This window comes from Pyricularia pennisetigena, assembly GCF_004337985.1.
Source record: "Pyricularia pennisetigena strain Br36 chromosome 4 map unlocalized Pyricularia_pennisetigena_Br36_Scf_9, whole genome shotgun sequence".
NCBI classification, from domain to species: Eukaryota; Fungi; Ascomycota; class Sordariomycetes; order Magnaporthales; family Pyriculariaceae; genus Pyricularia; species Pyricularia pennisetigena.
The window spans coordinates 1384116-1408266 of NW_021940921.1; the positions used below are offsets into that span (position 1 = coordinate 1384116).

General features: G+C 48.2%; 9 protein-coding genes across 9 annotated transcripts; 5 read left to right on the plus strand and 4 right to left on the minus strand.

Moving 5' to 3' along the window:
• Positions 1-2634: 2634 nt before the first annotated feature.
• Positions 2635-3391, plus strand: PpBr36_10340 (uncharacterized protein; the record flags this gene model as incomplete). The annotated part of the gene is made up of 2 exons (XM_029897452.1): positions 2635-2902; positions 2970-3391. The coding sequence occupies 2 exons, from the start codon at positions 2635-2637 to the stop codon at positions 3389-3391; spliced, it is 690 nt and encodes a 229-aa protein (XP_029744174.1).
• Positions 3392-3663: 272 nt separating this feature from the next.
• PpBr36_10341 (uncharacterized protein) lies at positions 3664-3810 on the minus strand (the record flags this gene model as incomplete). Its single annotated transcript, XM_029897453.1, has 1 exon — positions 3664-3810. The coding sequence occupies one exon, from the start codon at positions 3808-3810 to the stop codon at positions 3664-3666; it is 147 nt and encodes a 48-aa protein (XP_029744175.1).
• Positions 3811-5076: 1266 nt separating this feature from the next.
• PpBr36_10342 (uncharacterized protein) lies at positions 5077-8132 on the plus strand (the record flags this gene model as incomplete). Its single annotated transcript, XM_029897454.1, has 2 exons — positions 5077-5398; positions 5479-8132. 2 exons carry the CDS (start codon positions 5077-5079, stop codon positions 8130-8132), a joined length of 2976 nt encoding a protein of 991 aa, XP_029744176.1.
• Positions 8133-8582: 450 nt separating this feature from the next.
• Positions 8583-9137, plus strand: PpBr36_10343 (uncharacterized protein; the record flags this gene model as incomplete). Its single annotated transcript, XM_029897455.1, has 2 exons — positions 8583-8826; positions 8869-9137. Exons 1-2 carry the CDS (start codon positions 8595-8597, stop codon positions 9135-9137), a joined length of 501 nt encoding a protein of 166 aa, XP_029744177.1. The 5' UTR covers positions 8583-8594.
• Positions 9138-9289: 152 nt separating this feature from the next.
• PpBr36_10344 (uncharacterized protein) lies at positions 9290-9823 on the minus strand (the record flags this gene model as incomplete). Its single annotated transcript, XM_029897456.1, has 1 exon — positions 9290-9823. One exon carries the CDS (start codon positions 9821-9823, stop codon positions 9290-9292), a length of 534 nt encoding a protein of 177 aa, XP_029744178.1.
• Positions 9824-12491: 2668 nt separating this feature from the next.
• On the plus strand, positions 12492-14756 carry PpBr36_10345 (uncharacterized protein). The gene is made up of 4 exons (XM_029897457.1): positions 12492-12680; positions 12842-13090; positions 13161-13313; positions 13386-14756. The coding sequence occupies exon 4, from the start codon at positions 13386-13388 to the stop codon at positions 14721-14723; it is 1338 nt and encodes a 445-aa protein (XP_029744179.1). The 5' UTR covers positions 12492-12680; positions 12842-13090; positions 13161-13313; the 3' UTR covers positions 14724-14756.
• Positions 14757-20035: 5279 nt separating this feature from the next.
• PpBr36_10346 (uncharacterized protein) lies at positions 20036-20817 on the minus strand (the record flags this gene model as incomplete). The annotated part of the gene is made up of 4 exons (XM_029897458.1): positions 20036-20133; positions 20163-20300; positions 20354-20593; positions 20649-20817. 4 exons carry the CDS (start codon positions 20815-20817, stop codon positions 20036-20038), a joined length of 645 nt encoding a protein of 214 aa, XP_029744180.1.
• An 868-nt stretch (positions 20818-21685) lies between these two features.
• PpBr36_10347 (uncharacterized protein) lies at positions 21686-23360 on the minus strand (the record flags this gene model as incomplete). Its single annotated transcript, XM_029897459.1, has 3 exons — positions 23259-23360; positions 22455-22774; positions 21686-22382 (listed from the first exon to the last, which is right to left on the minus strand). Exons 2-3 carry the CDS (start codon positions 22724-22726, stop codon positions 21686-21688), a joined length of 969 nt encoding a protein of 322 aa, XP_029744181.1. The 5' UTR covers positions 22727-22774; positions 23259-23360.
• On the plus strand, positions 23190-24113 carry PpBr36_10348 (uncharacterized protein; the record flags this gene model as incomplete). Its single annotated transcript, XM_029897460.1, has 3 exons — positions 23190-23218; positions 23422-23598; positions 23828-24113. The coding sequence occupies 3 exons, from the start codon at positions 23190-23192 to the stop codon at positions 24111-24113; spliced, it is 492 nt and encodes a 163-aa protein (XP_029744182.1).
• Between the last annotated feature and the right edge of the window lie 38 nt (positions 24114-24151).

The following is a 24151-nucleotide window of genomic DNA, read 5'->3' on the forward strand; positions in this document are numbered from 1 at the left end:
GATGGGCGAGCTTGGCCTCCAGAACGAAGCAGAAGTGAAATTTGCAGCAAGCATATCTGCCTGGTGAGGTCGAATGGCTGGGGCAGCAAAGTGACGAGGCTATGGAAGTGATGGGCTGGACGAATAGAGCAGAAGTTACATTGAGAGAATTTTGACCAAGGTATCATAATGTTGGGGAGTGCCTGTCGACCCCTCTATTGTCGACTTTGTGTTGACTGAAGACATTAGGCAAGCCGCCGGAAGCAAGGAAAAAACTGAGGGAATGCTGAAAATTCGAAGTTTTTCCGTGCGTCGTACCAGAAGTCGGCGTTGCCCTCGAACCCCGCCTCTTTTCGTTCGCGTGGAGACCGACGCGTTGTTCTAGCTCGCTCTGTGCATGCAGCTGGTGGTCAAAATATGGGCTGTACAATGGGACGCAGTCGCTCGCCATATCCCAGGGATACGATAACAATGATGACTATCATCGAGGCTGTGTAAAGTTTGGTCCAGGCCTATAATCCAGTCATTTATATGTCATGGGTCTCGACCGGGTGGTCCAAAACACGCAAACAATTTCGCCAACCAGTTAGCCATTGCTTTGTGATTTTCCTTGTTTGACGCTAAACAATGCAGACGGAGCGACGCGTCGTCGCGAACACGGTGTAGATTTACTACATCCGATAGATTTGGGACTGTTATCATGACACGACGCTGATGCCGAACGCGGCACACCATAGGTTAGTGGTGCAAAGGGGAGGCTGTAGACCTAGTGGGCAAGCCAAAATGCTGGCCATACTAAGTACGACGCCAGGCCCTGTCTTGCAAATCATAACCCAAGACGGCCCAAGACGATAATACCCACATCTAAACATGTTTATGGAACCAGTGTCGAGTAAGGATTATTAGTGGTGAGAATAAGGTGTGGCCTGTGCTTTTGACGCTTATTTCCGGGAAGCTCAATGTTGTGGGCCCTGTGGGTGTTGCCGACTTTGGTAACAGTTTTAGCAAAAAATAAATGACATAATCGAATACCGCCAAAGATACACTCATATCGCAAAAACTGTCTTTCAAACTTTGTTATCCATACGCTACCGGATTCCATTAATTGGCCAAAACCGTTTAGAGCATGGATTCAAAGAGGTTAGGCGTCAGCGGTCAGGGAGTCCAGTTATTTATCTGGAATGCGGACAAGATAAGTTGCAATTGTTGATAGGAATAGAGTGATCGCTGCGATCGGTAAAAACAATAAAACAAATAAACGGTATTCTCATGCATGCTATCTAGCGTTCTGTAACTATCTACAATCCTGCAGAGATCCCTTAAAAACTCTGCGACGTGTTCTGAGATCACGTGTCACCACACGTGATCTACCCACACGCATGTCTGCCCGCGAACAGACAGCAATACGTATATTTTTGATATTAGATTTGGACCTGGTAAAGGAGGAACCGGCCGACGAGAACACCCCTAAATTGATCACATTGATTTTTTTCACAACCGTGGTTATCAGAGGTATTTACACAAACAGAGAGAGGCCCTTGCCTTGCGAAACGCCCAGGACCAAAGGATCTGTTCGATGCATCCGGACCCACCGCGCCCTCTCGGCTGCACCCTCTCGATCGCACCTTATTGCACGTTCTTCGCTTCTGGTTCAGGTTAAGTCGTAGAAACGGTATGAAGCGATTGGACATGGTGCTTTGACTCCGGACTGGGTACATAATACCCATAAAGCACGTCTATTCGGCGTTAGGAGTACGCACATGCTCTTTTGGGCTCTAACCATACAAATCTCCGACTCTTTTTTTAGGGAAGATGTAACAAACCAGAGCTTAAAGGTCTCATCTGCCAACGGAAAGTCCACTAACCAGGAACTGGATGTCACAAGGAAAGCTCCGAGGCATGTTAAGAGAACCGTGGCCAGCAAATTTCATGTACCGCCCAGCTTTGCTACACTCATGCCTGTTTTCACTTGGACCGATGGGGGCAGGAGCTCCATTTTCCGTTGTGGAAACTATACAATTCTGGCGTCAACATCCAATTTTTCCACAGCCTGCACAACACGGCCATAAAGCGCGCCGCGATAGGCTGGTACATGGCCAATGATGTCTTCGGGTACAGTATCCAATGACTCGTCCGGGGCATGCAGGTTGCTTGGTTTGCGGCGGTGGCAGCCTCCTGGGCAGTGACAACAGTATCCACGGTTAGGCACGTCAAGCCCTCACATACTACATTTGAGTTTGTTGCCAACGTACAGAAAGGTAGTTTAAGGTGACGTGTGACATGCAGGGTGCTTACGCGAACTATGGATGGGTGTATGGGTTCAATTCTCTATCCTTGAACCACCTCGGGAACGGTACATGAATGCCGACAGGCTAGAGTTATAAATCTCTAGACTGACCTTAACGACACGTCCAGGCGCGTTATTCCAATAATCGCGCTACCGCTCTTCGACCCCGGCCGCAGGCCAGCCAGAGCGCGCTGCAGCCTTGGCGTCAAGAAATCTCAACCCTATGGGGTTGATGAAGCTAACTTACCCTTTCCTTTATTATATATAAGCCAGCGGCAGCTGTCCAGGAGGAGCCACAGCAACGTCTCTTCACATATCCTACATCGATTTACCAGTACCAAGTCATACCCAACACAAACTTGAGGTACATGGTAATGATGTCATCTCATCAACCATCGACGGCAAAGACACCCTCAGGCGGGCAAGACCCGCTAAATAGCCAGGAAGCTTTCGGCTTAGAGTCTTCTGATCCAAATATGCACACCTACTCAAACATTTTACCATCATGGTCACAAGGCGCGAGAAAAAACGGCTCCTCGAGCAAGTCGAAGCAGGATTCAGACGACTCGCCTCGAACGGATCCAAAAGAGAGAAGGCGCGAGCAGAACCGCCTTGCACAGCGAAGGTTTAGGCTTCGTACGTATACACGTCCTGACCATCCGAGACATTAGCATTTCGACCATATAACTGACCGTAATAATAGGGGAAAAACTTAAAAAGCAGAATATCAACCGTGACTCGCGCAATGTCGAGGATGCTGGGAGCAGTTATCAAGTCCCTGAAGCGGATAACATGGGGCTGATGGGAAGCGACGTTGCCCCTTTAAGCCTGCCTTGGGATGGCCTTAACATATCCTCCATATTTGTTCGCGGGTATGATGACACGAGAGGCGGTGGTCGAGTTGGCGCGAGCGCAGATGCACACCAATGGAGCGGTTCGACCATGGAAACCTATACCTTCGGCAGCGACCCACAGTATCTGAGCCCAAAAGGCCCTGGTATAAGCAGTTATGCTTACACAGAATCTGGGAGCTGGAAGGGAACTGAAGATAACGCCGGGGGAGACGAATCCTTATACGAGAGCACCCTCTGCTACCACGACCATCAGGGGTCCTCGGGCTGTTAGCAGATCGGCGGTATGACCGAAGAACTGGAGGCATGATCGATATCTATGGCCAGTTCCGTTCCTAGCTTGGCATGCATCTGACAGTTAGCTACAGGGGAGGCATAACGAATGCCAACCAAAGCGATTAAACCAGTTGACGCCGATTTCACCATGAGATGCACCTACCTCTAATCTTACGATTTCAGTCGTATATTTCTAATTGCAGTTCCGCCAAGGCTGATGTCAGCCCTGCTGCACCTTTTCGCTCTCTAATGCTTGCTTGAATGATATTTTCAAACATAAGATTGTACCTTCATGCTGTTCTTGGACCCACACCCCTGAACAACCGACCGTTCAGTCAAACGACTAATCCGCAATTCATTTTGATGGAGCGCAGCGAAAGAGGGCCCATGGTAGAAAATGTCCGACTTTTTGCCCATAGTTGCGTTGTCATTTTTGAAATCGACTGTGCTTTAGTCTTTTGTAATATTCGCAGCGGTCAAGCTTACATTCAGAACTGCTTGTAAATACCTTGCTTAGACTTAGTCAGCTTTGTTGCGGATGCAGCAAAGCTGACTAAACCTAATCGCACGAACCGTAAGAGAAGATAAATATTAAATAAAAGTTCAATAAAAAAGCTAATTTTTTAGGCCATAGTGGCAGCGGCAAAAGGTTTCTGCTCAAAGCCATGGCGAAATTTCGCAACGCGAACGGGGGCGTTGCTTTGTGTGTCGTCAGCGTTACAATTTCCCGGCGGACGTGTTGCGCGTTCCGTTTCCGCATCCCTTTATCAGTTAGCAAAACATCCGTTTGCTCTTTGGAAGGAGATTGGGATTTCATGTCCAAGATAACGCAAATATTGGAACAAGTAGGTCATATACTCACGTGTGCTAGATAGGTTGTGTGCGAGGAGCAAAACCAGTCACTATTTCAAAAAGGCTCTTGGGTCACTCACAAGCTTCACGGCAGACACTTATTGCTGACCCGGATGCTCTTAATTTTTTTTCATCGAGTCCAACAAAAGGCGTCTCAAAGCTAGCGGGCCTACAAAAGGTTACTCCTTGAGCTTTTTTTGTGTTTTATCAGATTTCCAATGTTGTCCCAGTTATATACATTGGAAAGCACACCCATCGTTTTATTGTAATTTAGCTTGGTTGTTTGTGTCGCATTAGATAATCAGATAAATCTTGTCATCGCATGAAAGCAAGCGCTGAGTCAGCGATAGGAGCAGGATAAAAAAGCTTCCACGCTCTTTTGGCTAGATCACGCTACTCAACCTAATACATGGCTCTCCTACCTTATAATTCAGGCTGCCCGTTGTACGTTAGTGTGCGTCAGTTATTCCGAAGCGAGCCTCGCTGTAACTCTATTGTTAAACCCAGTGGCGCCCCTATGAGAAACTATCTCAGTTCAGGAGAAAGGTCCAACAAAACTCAGAGTACACACCTTCTGTCCTGGCGCAATCTGCCTTCTTAAGTATGGATGCTTATTAGGCTGTAAAATTTTGTGGTCAGCAATCGTTTGTAACCCCGGACGTTTGTTACAGGTGCAACAGCAAAACACTCATCGTGCACGGTCCAATGGCCATTTACGAGCAACGCTAACCCCGCCTTGTCCGCGTCGTGTTGCGTGTCGAACCAGGTGGCTGATCACGTCGCGCCAGTCACCTTTCGACATCGCGGCTCGATTTATCCAAAGTAGACGCAATGGAACCTGAATCCGACTACTTCGCAAACGCGCCCGAAGGTGCGAGGGATTACGTCGTCCGTGCTCCCAAGAGTATTCAGCTATGGATCCTGAGAAAGGTCTGCGACCACGCGAAAGAGATCGAGCGACTGGAGGCGAGACACAGAATGGAGATTAAGACGCTAAAAATCGAGCTCGAGGAACCCAGCTTTAGCAAAAGCAAGCGAGGACAGTCTATCGAAATACAGCTGGTGGAACAGCAGGCCATGCTCGAGAAACTCAGGACCGAAAATGAACGGCTTAAACGTGAGATGGAAGAAGTGAAAAGGGGGATCAAAGCCAGTAAGTCCAACAGCTCGACTACCCCGAAGAAGTCGCTAATTGATCGATTGTAAATCCTGCACCAGGTCCCTTATCCTCAGCGAAGTCATCGCCTGTCGGGTATAGGCGCGATGAAGACCAAACAGATATGGAACCTGCCTTGGGGCCTGCTTCAGCACCTGTGCTATCTGCATCTAGAGGCGAGTCGGAACATAGTAGCGACACCACTGGCAGCACTCCTCCGCAGAATGTAGCCGATCCAGTCGACGCTGATATGCCCGACGCTGCATTCAGCAGCCCCGAGGCCCACTCGTCTACGAGCACTCCACTCAATAGCCCCCCACAAAGCCCTTGTAATCCGGCCAATCGGCCTAGCAACGATACTCGAACGCAAACAGCGACTTCTGTGATTCCTACTGCGGCCATGCAGCCTGAGTTTCTGTGGAATCAAGACCCGAATGGCCAACAGGCCTTTGTCACTGCCGACTTGGGGGAAAGACTTGCTTCCAGCATAGCTACCAAACTAGGCTCCAACTTCTCTGGCGCGGTGCACATCAAGGATTTCGAACAAATCGACCCCGAACACTTCATAAAAATTATTGATCTGCCACAAGAAGACTACGACCTTGTCGGCGTAGAATACAAGGACAATTCTTTGGTTTTATCTTCTTGCGGGTTTCAGGTTCCGGATTTCTTTCATGCGCCAATACCGGACGTAGATGGCAAAACTTTCATCGAAAACCTAATCGCTGAGCCTCCCAAAGGGCATATTCCATACTATGTCGGCCCATCGCTTGCATCATGCCAACAAAAGTTTGACAACTTTTTGCATCCGGGCAAGCTTTCCAAACTCGTAGATCTGAGGAAAGAATCTGCCAAACCGGGGATCAATAATGATGGCCACGTGGCCGGCGTCACGCTCCCGTATTGGTTACTCGGCTCGGCTCTTTCAGGCACTGCATTGCACCGCGAAGATGCAAACTGGCGTTCGGCCAACATAACCTTGATCGGGGAGAAGATTTGGTTGCTGATTGATCCGGACCATAGCAACAAGCTCGAAGATTTTGTTGCACGTTTAATCAAGGAGAAACGGGGCTCATCCCGCTGTGATCAATGGATTCGCCATCACAACTTACTGATCGGGCCGAATCAGCTTAGTGATGAAGGTATCAAATTTCGCTTGCTGACGGCGGCGCCAGGCGATATGGTCGTGACACAGCCAGGACAATACCATCTTGCGGTTAACAAGACAGCCTGTTTTGCGGTTGCTATTAACATCCTGTTGGATGACGAAGAATTGTTTCCTGATTGCCGCGTACGCGTTTGCGAAGAATGTGGGCTCAGTTTTGCAGCGAATGAGAATCTTGGCAATGTCGAACTGTTGCCAGGCGCAAGCGAGCGCAAGTCTTTGCGACATCAAACGCAAATACAAAAGGCACAACATAGCCCAAGCAGTGCTCCGCAAAACGTGCCAACGAGGACATCTAAGAGGTTTGCCGCAAAGGCGACTGGACAACCGTTAGCAAAGAAACCAAAGGATGAGCCGACTTCGGATGACCTAGCCGACTTTCTGTTCAATTCCGATGCTCTCAACCGGTTTCAGGAACTTGTTACTGCCTGGAGAGCCCGTGATAATGTACGGAGCTTTGCTGTTAGTGGACTGGATCCACATAAGAGGGTGGCCGCCTACTATGAACTCGCTAGCCACTTTGACTCCAAGTCAGTCCTGGCGGCGCTACTCGCTTGTGTTGCCCGAATCCAAACCTTCAGGGAGATGGTTAAAACAAAAGACGGCAGGAAAAATCTGCCTCCGCATACGCTGAAAAGTTTTTACAATCTCTCAAACACCAAGGTCGAATTTTCGACTTTCCGTTCCCACATCTCTAACGCTCGGAATTTCCATAAGATCCTCGGAAGTTTGGTGGTCTTTTTGCCATTTCAAGGCAATGGTGAAATCTCGATGCGTCAATTCGAAAGAGGGTGTACTCAAGAAGAATTCCAAAGTTGCCTGAGGTCCCACCCCCATTTAAAAACATTTCAGCAACTGGGACAAACCTTTCTGGATTCAATTTTAGAAGACAGCGGATATCAAATGACGATGTTTGAATGTGTCCCTACCAAGCCAGAGCTGCCAAAGCTGCCTCTGGAATGCCAAGTCCAATTGCTTAAGGTCGGCTATATCCAGGAAAACTTGGGCGAAACCCCCAATTGGCAAAAGCCCGAAGATTGGCTCTGGGACTGGCCCCTACCCCCGGATTGGCTGCCCCCGGATTGTAAATGCATCCTCTGCGAACAGTCAAACTGCACATGCATTCAAAGATACACTACCTGCGAAGGGCTTCACGTCAGCCACTATGGCAAAAAAGGTTTTGGCATCCAGGTGACCAAATATTACGGGCGACGTCATGTTTTTGGGGAGCTTGTCGGGACTTTTGTTGAACCGGGTTTCTTCTCTAATGGCATGGGTTTGGTATTTGCTAGGGATGATCTGGATGGACAGCCTGTGAGTGCACAGCTGTATACCGGAGATAAAGGGAATATCTTTCGGTTTATCAACCACCGATGCTGTTCTCCCGCGGTCAAGATTGAGGGTATGAGGATATCTGGGAAGTACCGGATGATGGTAGTTTCGGCGAGGGATGTAACTGTGGGAGAGGAGCTTACTGCAAACTGGGGTAGCGGTTTTATAGAGGGTACATGTTTGTGTGAAGACTGTGAAAGCAGTCGGCATAAGCAAGGCATTGTTAGAGTATAAATTATTCTGCATATACGAACCAAACGAATGAAACGATTCGAGATGTAGAAGTTCGATCTAATCCCTGGCACAATCAGAAAAATCTAGGCATTTCGTAGGTCGTTGTTCAGTCTGGCCAAAATCTCCTATAGTGGCATGGCGGCAACCCGCCCTAGCCTGTTATTTCGATGTTGAGCTTTAATGAATGTGCTGATCACGATATCCCTTTTCACGGCTTGTGAGTTGTACCATAGGGTGATCAAAGGCCTATTAAATGAGACGGACAACTGTCGTCGAGGCGGTGTAGAACTCGTTCAAAGCCTGTTATCCAATCATTAATCTTGAGGGCTGGCCAAGATAGCAGAGAAATATGTGCTCCAATTAAGCTGGCCTAACAAAAAAAAGAAGAAAAGAAAGAAAAGAAAAACCGGTCACCCATGCAAGGTAACCTCGCAACCTCCTGCAACTAGCTGTATCCGCACCATGGAAAGCAAGGAGATGGTTGATAGTTTTATCGAGACTGGTAATCACCTTAACGACAAGCTGCGCCGCATTCGCAAGCGTTGTGAGCGCCCCATGCTTGGCTTTAGAAATACTGGCAACAGCAAGCTCCGCACCAAGGCCGGTGTCAGATTTGTTGACAGATTGCTAGGGCGCGAGTACGAGCTGGGCAATGCAGAGATATTATGGCCTCTGTCCGCCTTTGGAACCTCAGGTTCGATGCCAACTGCAAAAACACCCTGAAGAACCTTTGAAGATGAGGTAGGTGATAAATGGGACATGGGCCGGGCAAACGGCCTCTACCAAACTCGATGGGAGGAGCAGAACCAACTCAGAAGAGCCCAACCCTGCCGCCCCTTCGCAACCTACGTGTTCAAGTACGACTCGGCACGGGAAAATAACATGGCTATAGTTCGTATATATACTAAAGCAAACCTAGAAGTTTGTCGCTTGGAGAGGCTGGTTGAAGTCTGCAAATTGGTTGCGTCTTTGAGATTTGATGCTTTTTGGCGTTCTTTTGAGTAGCCGGACAGTGCTCTTGTTTTGGGGAAGGAAGAGGAGCTTGCGGTCGAGAGTAAGACTCCTGTTGTCTTGACTAAAACCTCTTGTGCTTGCTGGAGCGCTCAAACTGCTGGGTTGAGTGGGGAGAAGCGATGTACATAACCAGCAACCAGTATTTACCAGCAAGCGCTGTGATAATCGTGGGTGTCGAACTGATCCCAGTCATCACTTTTCTTCCCCAACGTGTCTTGCTCAAGATACCGTACATTTTGGTGACCATTACCCGACATGTTTTCTCGCCGTGACGTGGTGCTTGCGGGCCATGAATTTTTGGAGTTCTCGTTTGACTTTCCTTTTTGAACGCCCTCACGAAGTTCAGTAGAGTTGTTTTTCAGTACTGTCTCTGCTACAAGAGCGCCTTTAGGTTGATTGTTCAACACTTTGCTCTTACTGCCTTCAATGTCGACTTTCTTCATAGGTTCGTAGCTTGAGCATTTATACAAGCTGGAATGGTGGTTTTTCGTTTGACTCTTTGCTGGGTGCGTCTCATTTTCCAACCCCACGGTAAGCAATGATTTTGAGGTTCGGCTGGATGATACGTTTGTTCTCTGAAACATCCGTTCAAAAGGCAGATTTTGAGTCAGGCTTTCATTTTCCGAGTCGGAATCACTGTCGATTGCGCATTCGTCAGATTCGGGATACCCGTCCATGATGAGTGTTTTCGATTTGAATGCCGCTTAACAACACAATAGAGAGTTTGGTAAATAATGGAGCGATAACGGCGTCTGCTCAATGAGCTGCCGGAGATGAATGAGCGAATGATAAATACTGCGCTGCGGTACTCGATAGTATGCCCTCTGATTCAGTGTAGACAGAGCTAGAACAGCGCAGCCACCCAACACACTTTATAAGGCAGAGAAAAGCTCAACTAAGTTCCTGTATAGTTCACTGCACTCTAGACAGTGTCCTTCTCTGATATCGCCAATCATAAAGGGAACCATCTTGCCTCCCTCATGAATCTTCGAATAGAGTGATGTAACGGCGTAAGCTTTGTAAAGATACGCCTACATGGAGGAGGCGACTTGGCGGTTCTTCCAATCAGTCTTTTTGTATCACAAACTCCCCTCCTCAGCACCTCTGCAGATGAATTACACGAGCGCGCTGGCCGGCCCAGGGGCGACATGCGTTGGCGCGATTATTGGGATAACGCGTCGGACATGTAGTCAAGGTCAGTCTATAGATTTACGACTCCAGCCTGTCGACTTTCATTTACTGTTCCCGGGGTGGTCCAACGATCAAGAATATAACGCATACACCCCATCCACGACCATTTTAAACCCACCCGAGCAAGGAATATCAAGACAAAGAGGCGAGGGAATCCTTTTGTGTAACGTTCCAAGACCCACCCTATGATCTCGCGAGAAATCATCTTATTACCGTGACGGCTTAATGGGTGTACTGTCCCGCTAAGGTGGGTCCTCGAAGGTTCTTTTGAAGGTTGTATCAAGGACAGGAGGTTGGGGTGCCAGTCATCCTGCCCCTAGACTGACGACAAATACGTGGTGATAGAGCAGGATGCCTGCATCAGCTTTCGGGACAAATCTAATACCAGCAGCCGGCAATGTGATTGCAGTTGAAGAGAGAATAAGATATAACCTTTTATTTCAAAACTATTGAAAATACATAAACAGCAGTCTTGGGTTTCTCTATTACAGCTCAGCAGGTAGTCCAGCAAAAAGAACCGACATGTCGCTTCCTTCATTTTTGGCATAGATTACCTACGAATAGTTAATAAAAGTTAAACAGATACCCTACAGTTGCATCTGTGTTCGTCGTCATTTCTCTCGGAAACGTTTTAAGCCATCTGGACGCGAAGTCGAACGTGTTGTGATCATTACGCGTCAAATGAACCGCACAAGCTGATCATTATCACACCTGCCTACAAGTTTGAAGATATGCGAGGGCCTCCAGATCCAAAAGAAAAAGATGGTGACTCACAAATACACGTTACAAACCTCGCGTCCTGTTGTTACTTTTGAAGTTGATTGGTGCGGGCCTGCCAATTGGAGTGATCTGGCCTTCAAGCTAGGGTGCCTATGGATGCCTTCTTCACAACAACATGCGGTTTGGCGAACTAAGGCAGCGGCAGCATAAACCTCTTGTGGGGGACCAAACCCAGCGATCTACACAGGGACCGCACCCTCTCGACTGAGTGGCCAAAGTTTGCCGGGGGCTGGTTAATATGCGGTTTAATGATGAGCATTTAGCACCAGTCTTGTGCTTGAGGGGCTGAAAAGATGAAGGCCCAAGAAGAAACTGAAATCACCACACTACTTGGAACCGCAAGTTTCAGGGAAAGAGCATGGTTCAAGATCCCACCTTCAGTATTGAGGGATTCAAAATGCCGGACAAGGCTACAACATCAGCCGGGGAGTTTTGGCCCGGTAACAATGGTGACAGCTAAACTTCGATGCAGAGGGTGCCCTACGCTCACCCCCTTGATGATAGGTTGCATGGGCCCTACAGGCAAACTTCAGCGCACTTTCTACACACCCAAACAAGGTAAACAAAATCGCGCCCAACCAACGTGAAAGTTTGAAAAATAGAGCATGAAAGATTTCATCAATCGAGCAAGTGTGTGGTGCTGAGTACGCTTTTGGAAGCTGCTCACCAACTGTTTCAAACAGAGATTTTATGTCCGAAAATTGGCCATCAAAGGAAGGCAGAGCCGGGAAATTTTGACTGCTCTTCTAGGAACCATTCTCGTTTCGCCTAAAACCTGCGTTGTGTATTATCGTCACTGCACCTGATTTCGATTGATCAGCATCCTTGTCCGTATTTAGCTTCTGTCCCCTAAGTAGGCCGTGCTACTTCTCTTCAGAGAGTTTAACCGCTTTTACGTAAGGAGCGTCTGCATTATCGGTGGCATCAGGCTAGGTCCCTGTATTAACAACAGTGTTTCCTGTCGCATACAAACAGAAGCTACTAGATCTGTTAGCGGTGAATTCATTTGCTAGTAATTGTTTTTGTTGATTTGGACAGGGGATGCTTTCTGTAAGGGCCTGAGGTACATGAGGTACAAAAGTTGGAGATGTCATTGGATTGGGCAAACAGGGCTGGTCGGCCTGCTAGCACTCCAAGCTCTCTCTCTACTATGAGCAGGGAGTAAATGCTCCTGGATCCAAATGGTTGCCTTTTTTTTAACCAAGGTTTGGGCGAACCAAAGGCGACATATACAAAGAGCAGATTTCAGCAAACTAAGATGTCCTGAACAGTTGAGCTTCTTCATTCCTCGTCAATGCGATTCGTATCCCAAACTCCTTTTTGTACCAGCATAGTCCGATTGCTGTCCTTATTCTTATGAATTGCTGCCACCTTCAGAAATCTGCAATCGAGAAAAGATACTTCTCACACAATGGTAAAACCAACCACAGGTTCGACTGCAGTCTCGACGGTCTGCGAATCGTCTGCCGAAGCCGAAAAGGTCAACAAGCTGGTAAAACAGCTAGAGACACGTCCTTTAGGTGAGAAGCAGTTAGTGGATGAGGTAAAAGGCGTATATGCTGAGTAAGTCTTGGCACAGCGTGGACCAGAGCACAAGATACGGGCGGCTTCCCACCTGCCTGCCGAAAGGTTGGCGTGCGACAGAAGCCTGTTAATTGCACTCGAAATAATCATCTGAAGTGAGGCTGGCGTATTCATATCGTACTAATCCTGCTGCAATCTAGTCTTGTCATGGTCGAGAACAAATGCATAGAGGTCGATAATGCACACTCCTCGCTGAATAACGACTCGGCTTCCCCAAAGCTAAATACCGACCAGTGGCAAGCTCTTATTGTCTTGCACCGGACGCTACTACATCAGTACCACGACTTCTTCCTCGCCTCTCAGCACCCTTCGGCAAGTCCAGCACTGCGACGCCTTGCCTCCAAATATACAATGCCGGCGCGCATGTGGCGACACGGCATTCATACTTTGTAAGACTCCCTGATAATTCTGTCATGGTTTTGCGAGACAGACGAGACTGATTCTTTGTTCTACTTGAAGTTTGGAGCTGTTGAGGCACCGTTTGCCACATTCGCTTGAGTACATGCTCACATTCATCTACTCCTCGTACTCTATAATGGCACTTTTGTATGAAACTGTGCCAGCTTTTAAATATACTTGGATAGAATGTTTGGGAGACCTTTCAAGATATAGGTAAGTACACCCCTTTTTGTGTTCTGCTCCTCTGAAAAATTGCCCGCCTAATTGGTATTGCGTGAGTCTAGAATGGCCATTGAAGACGACGACGTTCGCGACAGAGAGGTCTGGACAGCTGTTTCTCGCGACTGGTACTCGCGAGCTAGTGACAAGGCACCCACCACTGGACGCCTGTATCACCATCTAGCAATCTTGGCGAGACCTAATGTTGTAACACAGCTTTTTTACTACGCCAAAAGCTTGTGTGTGCCCATTCCCTTTAACAGCGCCAGGGACTCAATTCTCACCCTCTTCGAACCCATCATGGCTGGCACACACCATAAGCTACACGCCGTCGATCGTGCGCTGGTCAGGTGTCACGGAACTTTCTTCACCGGCAAGGACACCGAAGATCTCGAAGATGCGCGCAATGAATTTCTTTCGAACCTCGACCTGGCTGTGGCCAAGGGCGCAAGCCGCTGGCTTGAGGCAGGATATCAAATCGCCGTGACAAATCTTTGTGCACTGCTGGACTACGGCCTGCCTAACAACGTTCTCATGATGGCACTTGACGCTTCGAACAAAGACATCCCTATGAGGAAAGTTGTAGTCGGAGACGAACCAGCTTCGGCCGAGCAAGAAGCTTCAGAGACGCAGAAACCGTCCAATACTGGTGATGAAAATGCTCCAGTTGCCGCCACCACGGAGGCCAAAGATGACGTGGTCGACCTCTCCAAACTTTTTAAAGAAGTTCTCCGGTTTGTGGAAAGCACAGATACAATTGTTCTTTCACGGCTGGGGGATCCGAACATACTTTCTTACCTCAACGTTAGGCTCATGTTCTTGCATCAGATGGCCATCCTGAAGGGCCCAGGCGGGGCCGAGGCTCAACCACCAGCAATTTCGCATCTCGAGGCTTCTTTCTCTTGGCATCTACTCAGTTTATGCTTAAACTCTTTTGCAGCGGGTTTTGAGTCTCCCAACAAATACGAGACGAGCGAGTTCCCCCGTACAGGCGAGAGGAGGCCGCTTCCCGAGGATTGGGCAATGCGCGGGCTTGTTTGGGCTGAGATGGCCTTTCCGGCCGATCATTTCAGCGTCAATGAAAACATGGAGGAAGCCGAGAAGACGTTTGAGAGTCCATTGATGGGAGAACAACGTCGTGAGAGGTGTCTGTGGATCGCGTACCAGATCGCACAGATCCGAACATCGGGAGACGGCGAGGAGGGTCGTTGGATCACGTACGACGTTAACACGAAAAAGTTTCGTCCGACGGCCAAGTATGTGTCAACCGTTAACACACACTCTTCTATCACTAAAGCCACGTTCCTGGACGACAAGGACGTCCTCCCAGAGGCGGAGCTCGTGAGCACCAGCTCAGGGCCAGAAAGCACAGATGGAGAATTGTCAGGCGAGGAAACAAACTAAAATCCTGTCATCATTAAGTTTCCTGAGAAAGATGAGAGAGCCTGGTTTCGAGGCAGCAGCAACTTTTCTGTGTGATACACCTGGGTCCTTTGCCCAGTTATTGAAAATTTGGTCAAAATTTGAAACAAAATGTGATTGTATGGAATTTTGAACTCTTTCAAAGTGGGCTAGAGCGAAAGCAGCTGGAATCAAAATCAAGATCTCGTGAACGGGCAACAGGATTTTCATGCTCATTGTAACGGCCTCAACAGAGGGCTCGCAGCTTTACCGAATGTATATGGATTTGTAGAATACTGAAAAGACGCACTCTACTGCCGTTTTTCTAAGCCTCCAAAGATCCAAGCCTGCCCTTGACTGAAAGTAGAAGGCGTAAGGTGAGCATATTCTCAGCCTCAGTGCTCGAGGCAGTCCATGCCCTGGCGACTATTTCGCCATCTTACGCATGAGGCTACTGTGAAGTCACGCAATATAGAGAAAGATTTACGACAAGTTCGCGACGACGCGCTCTAGGCCATGCATACCGTTGCTTCAACATCGAGATGAGGGCAACCTACCATAGGGCGCGAATCAGCTGGTTTATTAATATGTTTTAGGATACGTAGACCACTGACTCAGTACGCGTCCCGGAGGAGTGATTTGTCAAGAGTGGATCTTTTCGATAGTGGTAATTTATATCCGAAGGTGCATTTGGCAGCCCCTTTTTCCTGGGCGTCAGTCATAATGTGAAATGAAACCCTTTGTAGATGGAAGTATGCGTTGTTTGCTGATCCCAGCCCAATTAAACTTCATCCTAGCAGAGAGATTGCATGCAAGCCGGCTGAGCAATGCGAGAAGGGTGTGGAGTCAGTGGCTGCAGCTATTAAAACACCCTGCGCTTTGTGGGTTGCACAGTTTCTCCTATGGTGGAGGTCTACTTATTTACACTTCACCTTTAGACTTGACTGGACACAGACCGTAGTAACGGTCAAACCTGTTATCAGGTCGTATAAGCCTTGTTCAAGACCTGTGATCCAATCGCTTATCTGTGACGCGTGCTGATTGACATCCCAAAACAACAACAAACAAGTGTTTTCGTGTGGAAGGAATTGTGATGATGGTTGGAAGATGCGTCTTCGCGAACGCGTTGTACGTAGTTGCAAGTGTCATGTGACCCTGCGGTGGTGCTACCCAGTATAGAGCAACATAAATTACCAATCTTGACCGATTCTGATCCAGTTTCTCAGTTGAAATAAATTCACACAGGCTGAGAAGCAGGAAGCATCGCGGTCAAATCCAGGCCTCGGCGGAATATTCTCTAAGCTGAGCTACCAGCAGAGGAGTTATGATGGAAGAATTCTCTTTTACAAGAAGTGCTGAGCCCCAGCACGATAGCCATCTGTGGCAGGGAGAAGATGAAACTCCGCTATTGGAGCAGATTAACTATTCCCACAGCACTTGGCCTGCTCAAACACATCCGAGCTTAGAATATGTTTTCCAAACAAATTCGACGGCACTTGAAGCACAAACCATCGGTGAGTTGCTATGTTGCACCTATCCCGCACAAAACTACTAACTGTGTGCACTTTCGCATGGAATAAAATACAGGCCATGGTCAGCACGACGGGCTGCAAATCCAAGCCGGCGTGGCATATAATTCACTACCTTTGGAGAACTCGATGATTCTCGACCCACAATCCGGGGTCACAGCTCATTTTGAAAACCTTGAATATCCGCCTAGCCAACAACAAACGTTTACACCTGCTACCCAGACCTCAAGCCCGATTCTTGAGCAGGTTGTTACTAGAAGGTTCACCTGTTTTACCTGTTCAAAGACATACGCGACTAATTATGGTTTGAAGAGGCATCAGTCAATACGTAAGAGTGCTTCTTGTCTTGAATTTGATTATACGATAACTAAACGTACGAATAGAACACAGCCAACTTTCTTCGGGTTTGCAAACTTACACATGTAAACTTTGCAACACAGAGTTTACGCGCAAAGACACCCTACAGCGTCATTTAAATAGGATACATGAGAGTGACGAAATTCGTTGTAGGAAATTACAATCTGACGGTTCGAGCTGAAAGTATGGGCTTTGGGCTTCTGAGCGGTTGGTAATGGGTTAGGCAGCAGGGAGTATTTTTGTCTTTGACAGGCTTAGTTTCAGCGGTTCTGGATGCCCTCCGAAGCGTGCTTTTTGTAGGTTCATTTGTGTAACGAGAGACTGGTTTTGAACCCAGGAGTATCACAAAAATACGTTGCTGTGTAATCGTTTCCCGACTTCTGATTACGGCAGAGCTTTGGAAAGAAATTGAGCATTTCCTACAATTGTGACTCAAGGTGAGGCAATGCCCACTGGTTTCCAATCCATTTCCATTCTATATAGATCACGTCTCGCTCAAGAAAACGGCCAACAATTGCGGCAGGTCTCAATAATCCAAGCTGTCAATACCAAGAATATACGTATTGCAACTATTTTTATCCAAATTCCAGACCGGAGTCAATGACCGCTAGCGCTTCATCCCCAACGTGACAAGGTTGTGGGGAGAAACGATATATTGTAGGGCCAGGAGGGCGAACAGTCATTTGGTTCAGTCCGTCGCCCCCAGCCAGTTTTCCAGGGATTGGCAAAGGGACTGCGCAGCCAAGCGCAAGCAGATACCAAAATTCTAACTGTCGGCTATTCTGTAGTGTCACAAATGTGTTGTGACTCATGTTCTAAGCTTTGGTGTGGCTAGAGGATGACTGTCCGTCACGATGAGCTCTGAGACATGCTGGAGAGACGATATTCCAATCAATTTTTACTACACGCTCGCGAGTAAGATTGTCTCACTAGTGGAGTGGGTCAATGGAGATAAGGGGAAATGTCTTCCAATAAATCTTATTTATCACCTCCGTCCGGCTGCAGGTAAACGTGTGCTAATAGGCCAAAGCCCTCATCCAGAGGTGCAGCTTGAATATCACATCACAGACGTGTGAATCCGCTAGCAGTCGCCACGGCACCATCCCGCACGCTTCTCTTGCACTCTTCTTGCTTGCTGCATTACCAACTACCCACATACAACCATGATCTCATCATAGAAACGACCATAACCAACGACAGGGCTACACGCCTTTCCTTTGTTGGATGACCCCAGTTGAAAAAGAGCTAGAACCCAGATTAGGAGACGGTGAACGAATAGGAAAAAGTCTGTTCAGAGGCAGGTTTGGCGATTATCAGCTCAGGGCTACTGTTGCAAGGAGCATGCAAACCCCTTCACCCGTGAACGTGGCGACGGTAGGTCGGCTGTTGAGGTTTACATATTTCTTTATGTTGACGTCACACGCGATTAAAGCGAGCCAGAGAGGTTACGCCAGATATTCGCTGTCAGGGTCTCATGCCGACCTCTTTCAAGACCGACAAGAAGAAAGCTCAGCAATAGTGCCACTGTCAGTTTTATTCACACACTCCTGGGTCCCATAGTGGGCTACAAAGAGGTCCAACGACTATGTATCGGCGTTACTTGCGCATTATCATACTTTTAATCCCTCATGAGGACGCTGTTATTCTCGAACCACTTGCCCTCGGAAGATTCCCCACGTCTTTCGCAGCTTCGGTACTAGACCTGCGGCGTTCTCTTCGTAGGCGCTTGTCCGAAGACGATCCATACCTTCTCGATGGCTACAAACGAGTGTAAACTGTATTGGCGTACTGGCCAATAATATTGTATGGCGGATACATAGCGGCAGTGGCTCAAAATTGGACTTGCGTTAACCCAGAGTGTTTAAGGAAAATCATACGAAGTAGCTTAGCACAACCTTCCCATGGGCTCGAATGCCCATTCCCATAAAATCTCGCTATATACCACGCAATGCAGCTCATGACCACAGCTTTATCCTACTGATCTCTCCATTGACCCGCCCTACAATAGTTCCCCAAGCTTGCCACAAAGTCAACTTAACATTCGGCAAAGACCAATCTTGCCAGATAGGCCCAGCACAGACGGCAAACCCATCGAAAACAGCAGCATAGTCGGCGATGACCAGGAACAAAGAGACTGTAAGCCAAAACTTGTACACCCACAACCCCTAAGGAGATTCTCAGGACTCTGGCATATTGCATTTCAGAAGCGTTGCCCTTGCTTCCAAACTCCTGTTAATGGTAAAAATTAGCGACTCTCCAAACTTGGCTTTCTGTTGCCACACTCGTACCTAATTGAGAGAGGATCATCGCCCATGTTCCGGCAAACTCAGTTATATCCGCTTCGGCCCATTTTCGAGGTGATTTTGGTTGAGGGTTTCTTTTTGTTATGGGGTGAAATCTTACTTCTCTGATTTTTTTTACTGATTTTGCTGTCGTAAGTTATAGATGCCTTTGTCTGGTACGAAAGACTTTTATAATAGGGAGAATAGCCAAGGTCAGCGAGGCTAGCACAAAGCCTGCAGTGACCCGTTTGTTACACAGGGACCGGGTTTCGTTAACTGGCCCAGTTCCGCCATTTCATTATAGAAGATTGTCAGGTGGGAATGATTTTGGCCGTCGATAGTATTGAGCATATGTTAGGAAGTGGCGGCGAAATACAGCTTTCCCCTTCGCCGAACCGGGGAACTGTATCACCACAGTCATGGGAGCCAAGGTGGCGACAGCTGCTTGGTCGCCCAAGCTTTCCAGGATGTCGAATGTTGCAAAAAAAACTGCAATTGGTCTTGATCGTTTGCAACTCCTTCGATCCTGTCTGCCAGGTGCAGCTTGTCCCTCAACGACTTCACTCAGCAGTGACGAGGAGCGACCTACATACCCAAGACTGTTGAAGCCCGGTGGCACTCTTACTCTCAAGCTTTCTGGGTTAAAGGTTTGCAATCAAACTCGACCATTATCTCCATACACTTATCAATCTACTTCTAAAAATCGACTGGATACCCATTTGTAGGCCATCAAGTACGCGATATATTTTTTGTTTGCTCTCGTGCAGGCAGGGGTGTGCGTGGACACCGGGAGGTACAAAGTCGCATGGTACCCTGGCAACCACGCCAACGCGAGCTAAGGCACAATCCACTGGTGGCGCATCCAAAGATACTTCCAATCCCAGCCACAATACCAAACGAGCCACAGCACAGGTAGTGGGACACAAGTGCAAGCTTTGCCCGACCGGATTGCAAAATTTCCGTGGTGGATCCGCGTTTATTATCTCGCTCCGGCTTCTTCGCAACCGCGCAGGCTGAAATTAGTTGCGCAGAACTCATTGATCTAGAGCCTATTGCCACAGCCGAAGCTACTGGTAATGACTTTACCCATTTCTATGTTGCGAAGCTTTCTCGCAATAATATGGCTGAGATAACATTTCACATAAAACTAAGAGTAGTAAACGTCTGCCATCACTTTCCTCAAGATCATGTGCTCCCTTTCGAGTTTGCGATCATCCTTCGCCGTCCTCTTGGCCGTCCTCTCGACTTGATCGAGTCTATAGCATAATTCGTACCATTTTGGATTTTTGGTGGGAAGAAGCCCGTACGCTTCGCAAGGTAGAACAACCTTTCTCTCTTGTAGCAGTAGTATGATGCCGGTTTCGGTTCGACTGCCACTTTTGATTCAACCCACGACGCGTTGATGATATCCACTATTCTTTACATTATTAACTGCACTGGCTTACGGGAGCATTATGTGGCGTACTATGATTTGACTTGTAAAGTCCGGAACACTCCGTTCTTGGTTTTGCGAGCATGTCGCTCGGCCGATACATCCAAAAAACCCGCAGATACTTTTGGCATGACTCTGGCACTATCTTGCGGCCATCAAGTTTTCGGTGCACTTCGAGAAGGCGAACTTCGAGAAGGATGGCGATCGAGTAACTCGCGGAACCAGTGTCTACTTCTATAAAGTCGCCACGGTTATAAATAATGCCATCCTCTGCTGTTATCGGTTAGATTGTGCATTTTTTCTGGACTCGTGGGAGAGAAAGGCTTACCGGTAAAACTCGTGCTTTCACTCAGGTGCCGCCAATCTGGCAATCGCAGTTTTGTTCCATTTTGGACACCATATCGAATGAAGTGGCCAGGCAGCATTTCATCTCGTTTGAACGCCAGTTTCCCATCATTAGGACCGGGATAGACAATTCGGTAAGGGCAGGGCGCCATAGTGGAGGAAATAACAAATATATGTCTAAGGCTAAGTTTCGTCGTGGTCAGGCGTTGGGAAAGGATTCGCTTTATGGCAGCACAGACACTTGCTCTACGAGTAGAAGACAGAGCCTGGGGGTTGGCCTAGGGTGGAGTTCAGAGGTACCGTACATTTCATGGAAAGAACACAGAGCGGGGGCTTCCAATCAATCCTATCACTGTTCTTTTCGTCCTGATCACTGCAGATGCACGCCAAGAGCCTGCAAAAGCGCGCCGCTGACCGAGACACGCAACAAATTGGCTCTCATTGGTCTGCCGAATTTATCGAGTAGAAAGATTACAGTGGGTATCACATCAGAAAGATGTGAGTCCTCCAGCAGTCTCCCTCGCACGTTTTCGCCTTTTTTGAAGGTTCGAGTGGCCTAGGAGGGCCGGGACAAGGAAACCGATTCCTTATACTGCTAATGTTGCTGGGGCAAAGTTGACGCTTTCGTATGATCACCCCGCAAGCTGAGACCATGAGTGACATCAGAAACGTCATCAAGGCCTGTCTTGTTGGCCAGGCAGGTGGAACATGCACGCTTACCCGGGGACTTGGAGCATTCATTGGCCTTGGCCACAGCAAAACGATCAAGGATTAGATCGCCACTTTTGCCTCAGACCTGTCACTAAGCTCTAGACTGTTTCGATGGGCTCTGTGCAGCAGACAATATATCTAACAGTCTTTTTGCTGTTTATGTTACGTCTTCGTACGAAGCACGAACATATCTTAGTACATAGAACTTCTTTAATCTCTTCATCAATCGTGAGTTATCGTCTTTGGAGGAAGCCACAAATGTGTGCTTCCAGTGCAAATCGGCACAGCACTAAACCAAGACCACAGTCTCTAACGCTGGTTTTCCCTCCATGAACCCCGGAACAGGTGTCTTGTAAATGCCTCATCAGGAATGCTTCCGTCATTGGTACTGCCTGAGTGTGGCTGCCCCATCCCGAACCCATCGATCGGCAGAATGAGTGTGTCGCGGAATAACGTCGGAGTACCTAGAGATGAAAGGTCCCTCATGTCTGTTAAACCCTTGTCCGTCTCTTGCAAATATTCCCAAACCACATCCGTCCATGCTGCTGGGCCGGTGGAATTCATAACCTCAAAACTCGTCGGTCTCCAAGACGGGCTTTCGCTGGAGATGTTGTGCTTTTGCTTCAGATCATCCCAAGACTGAACAACCCGGGATATCATCATTGGGAAGACAGGGTGACCAGGGGCGGCGGCTATGGTCCATTGGCAGAACTGGACTGTATGAGCGATGTCGGCCCATCTGCCTCCATCACGTTGGTCGAACTCAATACCGACGACCAGCCGGGTATGGTTGCGGAACGGTCTCGGTACCCAGTCGTCAATGGGCTTTAACGCGACAGTGTCTGTGTCTGTATAGACACCACCTTCAATATAGAGAAGCAAGTATCGAAGTAGATCGGATCTCATGCCAACATTAGGCAAGGAGTTGAAGGTTGAGACGATGGCCTCGTCATGGCCAAAGTAGCGGTTGACAAAGTCTTTCCCGCCATCAGGACCAACTAGAGTACTGCAAATAGTCAGTTGAAGCCCTAGGAATTGATGAGTTTGTAGCACAGATACCCCAGCTGACTGCACTTACTATGTGTAGTCTGGGTTCATGGCCAGCCAGGTAGCCGTCTCCTTCAAAGTGTCTGGCTTTACCTGATTCTTCTTACCCCAGACTCTCGGGAGTATAATCTGCCAAATACTCTGAGGAATAAGGGGATCCTGGTGTGGCTTGACCCAGTCATATTTTGCGGAAGCATCGTCCCAGCTGCGGTGTTTTTGCCGGGTGAAGCCATGGTCTGGTGAACCGGGCCGTTGCAAGATGGAAGTACTGTACAGTAGCAAGCATGTTGTTAACACTACCATGGATAGACCTGTCAAGAGGCGGGTGCGGTATCGCGGTCGTATAACGTGCTGAAGGGCGTGATTGCACAGAGACGACATTGATTTTGAATCGGTAATACCATGCATTTAAGATGCGAGAGAATCAAGTGAGGATGCTAAGCAAGGTCTACTTGCGCCCTATGATAGCTACTGTACCGCTGGATAATGGTTATCATGGCGTTACACATCAACTGTCTAGGCCAAAAAGCATTTTGGCACCCGTGCAACCAGCCAGCATTATAAATCAGGACTGAGGGTGATACACAAGTTCAATTGCAACTTCTGCTGTAACAGCCGCCAGTGAGGCCAAGACTTCCCTCTAAACTAGGTACATGGCGCCTGGTTGCGGGCTTGGATGAACCTAAGATACCGTAAGCCGGGATCCGGGGTCCAGCGTCGTTCAAAGATACAAAACGGCCAATTACCGCCTTTTCGCCTGAAGAAAATGCAAGAAAACAAACTTCCGGATTTGTTGTAAGCACCAGCTCAAGATGCTGCTTTCGATTATTCTCACTGTTTTTATTCCTTTGAGCAGCGCGTTCGGAGGGCATTTTAGCCTTTGTATTTCAGACCCTCCTTTGCAGCTCGTTGCTGGCAAATCCGTAATACAAACAATGTACATGCACTAAACCCCCTCCCTCCGTCACTAATGCAGCAATGCTAACCAGATTTTGCAGCAACCATACCCCGGCCAGGAAAGACTGCCGCGCAGCCATTTACTTTGCAAATCCTGCCTTTCCACCAATCACATACTTTTATGGCTCAGGATCCTGTCATTTTGGATCGGAAAACGCCAGCTTCCAGGTGCCCATCAGTGTGCCAAATGGTGATGCATATGTGACCTGGTCAGACCCGTTCATCCCTTGCCTCTTTTCTACCTTACACTAATAAAAAAGCTGTGTAGGACGTGCGGGGCGGCAGCACATATGTGTATGCGCGCTAATGTTTCGGAGGGACGCGGCACCCTTCGAGCTCCCCAGTCACAAGACGGGACTATTTCTTGTCAAACGTGGTCCCAGAATGGTAACACGACACTGTTGGCGTCTTTTCACTCTGTGGAAGGTGATTCGACCACAAATACAGGCAGAAGCACAACTTCGAGTACAAGCACAACTTCGAGTACAAGCACAACGTCAAGCACAACGTCAAGCACAACGTCAAGCACAACGTCAAGCACAACGTCAAGCACAACGTCAAGCACAACGCCAAGCACAACGCCAAGCACAACGCCAAGCACAACGCCAAGCACAACGCCAAGCACAAGCATAACCGTAACCACAGCCGCAAGCCCCGCGAGTTCTGTGGTTATCAGCGAGGATCAATCCATCCCACGCTCCAATTTATCCAATACCGTGAGCCCCAGCGCTGACGGCAATGGTTTTGTTCAGGTTAGCACCGCTTCTCGTC